Source organism: Orycteropus afer, unplaced genomic scaffold (genome assembly GCF_000298275.1).
Source record: "Orycteropus afer afer isolate SDZICR_OR568_19922 unplaced genomic scaffold, OryAfe1.0 scaffold00052, whole genome shotgun sequence".
In the NCBI taxonomy this organism is placed as follows: domain Eukaryota; kingdom Metazoa; phylum Chordata; class Mammalia; order Tubulidentata; family Orycteropodidae; genus Orycteropus; species Orycteropus afer.
In genome coordinates this window covers 3,792,094-3,800,104 of record NW_006921639.1, presented here as the reverse complement: position 1 = coordinate 3,800,104, position 8,011 = coordinate 3,792,094, and the positions used below count along the sequence as shown (strand labels likewise).

General features: G+C 39.9%; 1 protein-coding gene across 1 annotated transcript in view; it reads left to right on the top strand.

Annotated features, from left to right (window-relative positions):
* Nucleotides 1-8,011, top strand: part of VSTM4 (V-set and transmembrane domain containing 4) — a 198,283-nt gene that overhangs the window by 89,825 nt on the left and 100,447 nt on the right. The window contains exon 5 of the mRNA XM_007938684.1: nucleotides 7,375-7,408. Within this exon, the coding sequence (XP_007936875.1) occupies nucleotides 7,375-7,408 (34 nt within the window). The remainder of the gene's footprint in view (nucleotides 1-7,374; nucleotides 7,409-8,011) is intronic.

Here is an 8,011-nt window from a genome sequence, read left to right as displayed (position 1 = left end):
TTCTTTGCCTTGAGCCAAGATCCATCTGACAGAAGCTATAATATCCCTTGTTCCACATTCTTCTCTGAATCCAGTTTGCACCTCTGGAAGTTCTCTGTCAATATACTCCTGCAAATTTTTTTGAATTATTTTCAGTAAAATCTTATTTGCGTGCGATATTAATGATATTGTTCTATAATTTCTGCATTCTGTGGGATCACCTTTCTTTGGAATGGGTACAGATATGCACCTCTTCCAGTCAGTTGGCCAGGTAGCTGTCTTCTAAATCTGTTGGCATTACCAAGTGAGTGCCTCCAGTGCAGCATCCACTTGTTGAAATATCTCAGTGGGTTTTCTGTTAATTCCTGGAGCCTTGTTCTTCGCCAATTCTTTCATTGCAACTTCAACTTCCTCCTTCAATACCATTGGTTCTAGATCATATGCCACCTCCTGAAATGGATGAAGATTGACCAATTCTTTTTGGTACAGTGGCTCTGTGTATTCCTGCCATCTTCTCTTGATGTTTCCTGCATCATTCAATATTTTGTCCATAGAATCTTTCAATATTCCAACTCGAGGCTTAAATATTTTCTTCAGTTCTTTCAGCTTGAAAAATGCCAAGCATGTTCTTCCCTTTTGGTTTTCTAACTCTAGGTGTTTGCACATTTCATTAAAGTAATTGGTTTTGTCTGCTCGAACTACTCTTTGAAATCTTCTGTTCAGCTCCTTTATCTTGTCATTTCTTCCATTTACTTTAGCTTCTCTCTACTCAAGGGCAAGTTTCGGAGTCTCATCTGTCATCCATTTTGGTCTTCTCTTCTTTTGTTGTCTTTTTAGTAACCTCTTCCTTTCTTCATGGATAATGTTCTTGACATCCTCCCACAATTCTTCTGGTTTTCGGTTGTTGGTGTTCAATGAATCAAATCTATTCTTTAGATGGTCTCTAAATTCAGGAGGGATATGTTCAAGATCATATTTTGGCTCTCTTGGACTTGTTTTAATTGTCTTTAACTTCAAGTTGAATTTGCATATGAGCAGTTGATGGTCTGTTTCACAATCAGCTCCTGGCTTGGTTTTGGCTGAAGATATTGAGCTTTTCCACTGCCTCTTGCCACAGATGTAGTCAATCTGATTCCTGTGTGTTCCATCTGGTTAAGTCCACGTTTAGAGCCGCCATTTGTGTTATTGAAAAACGGTGTTTGCAGTGAACAATTCGTTGGTCTTGCAAAATTCTACCATGCAATTTCCAGCATTATTTCTGTCACCAAGGCCAAATTTTCCAACTACCGGTGATTCTTCTTTGTTTTCAACTTTTGCAAACCAGTCACCACCAGTGATAATTAACACATCCTGATTGCATGTTCGGTCATTTTCAGACTGCAGAAGTTGATAAAATTATTCCATTTCCTCATCTTTGGCTTTTGTGGTTCAGGCATAAATTTGAATAATAGTCATATTAACGGGTCTTCCTTGTAGGCATATGGATATTATCCTATCACTGACAGCATTGTACTTCAGGACAGATCTTGAAACATCCTTGGTGATGATGAATGCCACGCTATTCCTCTTCAAACTGTCATTCCCGGCATGGTAGATCACATGGTTGTCTGATTCAAAATGGCCAAAACCAGTCCATTTCAGCTCACTAATACTGAGGATATCAATCTTTATGCGTTCTATTTTATTTTTGACAACTTCCAATTTTCCTAGATTCATTCTTCGTACATTCCATGTTCTGATGATTAACGGATGCTGTTTCTCTTCAATTTGAGTGGTGCCACATCAGCAAATAGAGGTCTTTTAAGCTTTACCTTATCCATGAGTAAGGCTGGTTTACTCAGATGATGCAGCTCTTTCCCAGTCCTATTTTGAGAGCCTTCTAACCTAACCGGACTATTCATAAAGTTGTGCAGTAATGTATCAGACAGTGTTTCTTTCTATTCATAAGGTTTTCCCTGGCCAATTCTTTTAGATGTGGACAACCTCTTCCTTCTTCCTAGTATGTCTCAGTCTGTAAGCTGGGCTAATACCTGTTCACCATGTGCATCCCTCTGGGTTTGAAACACCAGTGGCTCAGCCTCAAAACTCACATCAACATGTCACCATGGTAGGACAAGCCGACAGACAAGTTTGTCTCCCTGTTGGAAACCTCTCGTACCACCCTTACCTGCTTCCCTGTGGCTGACTCCTCCTCTGTCCTGGTTCCTGGGCCTTTTAATCCCCTTTCTCCCACTCTCCTGCCTTACTGCTTTGGGCGTGCCTGCCTTCTCTCTCCTCACCTGGATCCCTGCAGCTGACTGCCCACATAGGATAAGGGAGTGGATTAGGGGAGATTGACACTGTTACAGGGCCTGATATGAAGGGGTTTGTGAAAGTAGGCAGGGGGTGGCTCTGGATCAATTAACTGGGGTGGACAGTGGTGACAGAGAAACGTCCAAGTGAGGAAGGTCTTTTAACAGGAGAAGTGAGAAATACAGTCCTTCCTTTTAGAGTCTTCAAAGCTGAAACATCATAAGATCACCATTTTAAAAACCTCCATCCAAATTTTCATCTCTGTCAGGACAGTTGATTTGTGTGGAGGTGAGAATTTCCAGGCCAGGCATGCTAGGTGCAAGCCATATGGTCTCAGTTGTTCCTGACTTAATGATACACTCTTCATTGCCTTCCTTCTCTTCCCTGTCTCACTCTCCCATTCTTCATGAGGCTTCCTAGGATCAAGACCCAAATAATCTCTTTGCACATAAATCCTTGTTCTAATGTCGGCTTCTCAAGTATCCAGACTAAGACAGAGCAACACACTGATGTAATCAACATTGATTATATTATGTATATTTGCATATTTGAAGGTGTTTCTGGGAGGGCTCTATTTCTCAGATGCATTTAAAACTCACCTCTGATGTCCAGACTCTCCTTTGGTCCTGTGGGTGGCCCCTCTTTACTGATGGGACCTTGCATAAGGAACTTTGATGGTGCAGTGTTTAAAGCATTTGGCTGCTAAGCAAAAGGTCAGCATTTTGAACTCACCAGCCACACCATGGGAGAAAGATCATGCAGTCTGTTTCTGTAAAGATTTATAGCCTTGGAAACCCTATGGGGAAGTTCTACTCCCTCCCATAGGATGACTATGAACCAGAATTGACTCAATAGGAGTGGGTTTTATTTATTTTAAAATTTAAATTTTTTTTTTTTTTGGTTTTAGCCTCATGTTCACACAGACTGAGACCTCATCTGTCTGTGCCCTGCACTGCTTGTTCTTACCAGGCTCTTGCCTCTTCTTAGTCACCCTATTATTAATGCCAACTTTTATGATAGCCTCCCCTCCCTAGTTACCCTCCTGTTCCCTCTCTTCCTGATCTCTAGGCTTCTGACCACTGCTCCTGAAAGTGACTTCCTGAAACACAAGTCAGCTCAAAGATTCTCTTTGGTCCGAGCTCCAGCTCTGCCATGCTCCAGCTGGGATACTGGGCTGGCCACTTATCCTCTGAACCTCAGTTTGTCTGCTGTTAGAGTGCTGACACCTGCCTTCCCAGTGTCCTAAAAATGGTGAAGAGTAATTACAAGAGTATTAGCTTCTGGAGTTAGACTGCCCAGCTCAACCACTTCCCAGCCATGTGAGTGTGGGCCACTTTGTTAACCTTTCTTTGCCTTGGTGTCCTCCACTCTAAAATAGGAAGGATGACAAAATCATTATGAAGATGAAATTAGAATACAAAATATGATCTTTAAGCATTTTTGCTTGCATATCCCCTAAAATAATTTCAAAACTATATACTTGTGTACATTGTTTTGTTGACATCTAAACTTTTAACCATAAATGTAAATTTTTGCAAAGGATATAATTTCCAGACCATCACCAATATGGATATTTTAAAATAAAATGGCTACCTCTTTCTTTTAAATCAAAGTGCCATGAATTTAATAAACTCCTCCATTTATTAAAAGATTCCATGAGAAAAAAGACTCCATGAAAAAGCTTTAACTGTTAGAAATTTTGTATTGTCTCTTTTTCTCGTTGAACTTTTATCTTTAGTTCATCTCCCTACAGAATTTTATCCTACTTTCGTACATATTTTTTTGTTTTGAAAGTACTTTATTGATCATGCTATTATACTTCTTTGTAAAAGAGTGATCATACATTTAAGAATTTTTTGTTTCCAGCTAAGTATCTATGTGTTAAAATAGTTGTTCTGAATTGAGTTATCAATATTGCACAATTAGTAAGATTTGGACAATCACTTTAAACTTAATCAAAACCCCATAAATATATTATAAATCTAGATAAATAATTAATCATAAGATATAAAATGTTATTAGAAATGCATTTTTATTGAGATGGATTTTTATTTTTAATCCATACACCCTAGGATAAATTTGCTTAGTGGGAGAATCCAGCATCAGTTCTATGTCTATGTTTTTATAGATGCTAACTCTGAAAAACCTTGTTCAATATAAAAAGAGGTAAGAATGAATGAAGTTTTGTTATCATATTTGGTACTTTAATCTGCTTCTATCTTAAATGTCAAAAGTCACATAATGATCTATCATCCAAAATGATTTTTAATACTCTACTAGCTGACAACTGGATTAGGTCATTGTTCAATCTTCATTGAGAACAAATTATTGGAAATCTCCTGCGCTGCAAAGGTTTAAGTCACCCAGTCACCAGTCATTCACTTTTTCAACACTGGCACCAAAAGCTCAAATCATTTCTTTGTTGCCCCACAGAGTTTTGGATTCTGGATAGATCTCCATAGAACCATTCAGGATGGGTGAGAAGTGGGCCCTGATTTTATCAAGTAGGGAAAGGTGATGAGAAAGGGAAGGAGGGCAAGGAGTACAGCTAGACCTCTGGCACATTCCCAGAGGATCAGTTTTAGGGGAAAATATATATGGAAGATGAAGATCTGGAAATTGATTACCTTTAAACTGTCCTTCCTAAGAATGACCAGTGGTATGCAGCTTCTAATTTGAAGACTACTGATTTAGATAACAGAGGAACCCTGATGGTGCAGTGGTTAAATGCTCAGCTGCTAACCAAAAGGTCGGCAGTTCAAACCCATCCAGTGACTCCACAGGAGAAAGATGTGGCAGTCCACCCCCATAAAGATTTGCAGCCTTGGAAACCCTATAGGGCAGTTCTCTGTCCTACAGAGTCGCTACGAGGCAGAATCGACTTGATGGCAGAGGGTTTAGTGCCAGGCATATATGAAATGTTAAATAAGTGTTACTTATGATTGTTAGGAGTGCTGGTGGCACAGTGGTTAAATTACTCAGCTGCTAACCAAAGGTCAGTGGTTTGAACCCACCAGCTGCTCCACAGAAGAAAAAAGGATGTGGTAGTCTACTTCTATAAAGACTTACAGCCTTGGAAACCTTATGAGGCAGTTCTACTCTGTGCTATAGGGTTCCTATGAGTTGGAATTGACTCAATAGCATGGTTGTTAGGGAGAGGGAGTCCCCGGGTGGTGTATACATTTACTATGCTACTATTCTTGGCTACTAAGGAAGGTTGGGCAATCCTACTTCCTTAGTGATACTGCCTCGGAAACCCAAGGAGGGGTCGCTGTGACTTGGGGCCGACTGGACGGCAAAACAACAACAACAACAACCTGAAAGGTTGGAGGTTTGAGCCCACCCAGAGACACCTCAGAAGAAAGGCCTGGCAATTGATTTCTGAAAATTAGCTATTGAACACCATATGGCAAATATATATATATAAATAAATATATATATATTCATAGAGACACCTCCTTGGGTTTCCTAGGTGGTATCTCCATGGAAGTAGATAGCCCAATCTTCCTTCTGAAGAGTGGCTGGTGGTTTGAACCACCAGCCTTCTGGTTAGCAGTCAGATGCCTTAGGCACTATGCCACCAGAGCTCCCAACAATGACAAAAACTGTATGGAACACAATTCTACTCTTACCCATGGACTTGCCATGGGTCAGAATGGACTCAAGGACAACTGGTTAGGAGTCTCTGGATGGTGCAAATAGCTAATGCATTTGGTTACTAACCTGAAAGTTGGTGGTTCAAGTCTACCCAGAGACTCCATGGAAGAAAACCTGGTGATTTGCTTCAGAAAAACCAGGCACAAAAATTTTTTGGAGCACAGTTCTACTGTGACACACATGGGATCATCATGAGTTGGAATTTGGTTAAAAAACCATCACTTTTTAAGCAGTACGATCATTAGTATTATTGCATTTACAAATTGCTCAGTACACAATAGGCACTCAGTGAATGAATGGTACTACAAAAAGAGTTTGGATACTGGTAGGGAGTTTGATTAGAAAACCTGTATCGCACCTGTAAGCCTAAGATGCTGTCATCCTGCATGGAACCTGCATTGGTTACCTATTTCTGTGTGAATGATTATCCCAAATGTAGTAGTCTGAAATAACAACTATTTTATTTACTCATACTTCCATGGGTCATTGATTTATTTAGGTTGTCCTCAGCTGGAGCCCCACACGCAGCTGTAGTGTTGAAGATTAGCTGCAGACTTGGTCAGGAGCCCTCAGCTGGATGGCTTGTGTCCATGTGATCTTACCTTGTGAGGCTCTTTACATGGTAGCAGAAGAGCCTCCAGCAACAACAGAGGCAACAAACTCAAAGGACAAGTGCCTTTGAAGCCTCTGCTTGTGATACATTGGCTAATGTCCCACTGACAACAGCAAGTCGTGTGTCCAAGCCTAGAGTTAGTATTGGAGAGGACTTTGTAAATACATGGATGGGTAACAGGGAGTTGTGATTCATTAGAGGCCTCTGATGAAAACATCTGCTGCAGAACCCCTGTGTCTCCTCTATTTCAGCTTTCCTTCTGTTTGTGGTGAATTCAACTGCAAGCTCTCTGGTTGGGCACTTGTTGGGATAAATCCCTGCTTATCCTTATTTTCCTCTGAAGCTAGAATCAGTTGGCTTTCCTCAAGGAGACCTACTGTGAAAGGACTTTTTTCCCAAAGGTCTTCTTACTTTTGGAAGGACATTAATCAGAGAATGAACCCCATTTTACAGTGAGGAGCTTCTCAGTAGCTGTCTACTTGTTGGCCCAGCTTGTTACAAGAAGATATTATCATGACTAAAGCAAAGCATTAGTCTGTTACTCCAGTTCTCTTGAAGTTAGAGCCCAGCGCAACTTGCCTATCCCAAAATAACTGTTTTGGACGTGTGGGATTTATGGCTTTATGTCTGACTAGATCCAGGGTTTTTACATCAGTTCACTGTGTTGTCCATGCTACGACTCTCTTGTACTCTTTCAAAGAGAAGTAAGAAAGCTCTTGTAGTTGGCTTGTACCAACAGGTACATCTCAACCTCTGCATTTCCTGGTAACTCCTGGAGCACATTTACCTGAAGTACCATTTATTTACTGTCTTTTTTTTTTTTTTTTTCACAGTGAGACATTATTTGGTGAAATATCCTCAAAACAGGTAGGAGTATTTTTTTTTTTCCTCTCTCTCTCTCTTTTTTTAATGAGACTCTCCTATTTCACTTTCTTTTGGTATTACCAAGAAATGATTAAATCCATACCTTTACCTAATTAGTCTACAATATCTTTACCACATTAGTCCACAATTTAGTCTAAAATGGATGTTCTGCATGTTTTCATATGTTTCCTAATTCCAAACTCTGGCTGTCACCTCTAGAGAATTCAGAGAATATGTGGTTCATGCTGACCCAACATGTGTGCAGAGAGGCTTAGCATGTGTACCTGGAGGGCTGCTCTCTTTATTCTGTAAATTTATGATGATGCTGGAAGCTTGACTGAGTAGTATTGATACCTTACTGACCACAAACACACCTAATCCCTTTTCACCAATGCTTAGTTATCCTATGTCCCATTCTTGCAGAATGTGGCCATCAGTAATATTATATGTACTGATATACTAAGCTTTTAGCTGGTGGGATGCACCTTATAGGTAATATAATAGTTATAAGAGATATTACAAACTCATAGTAAGCCTATGTATGTGTATGTGTGTATATGTATGTGTGTGTGTGTATGTATATATAATATGTATATAATATATTAT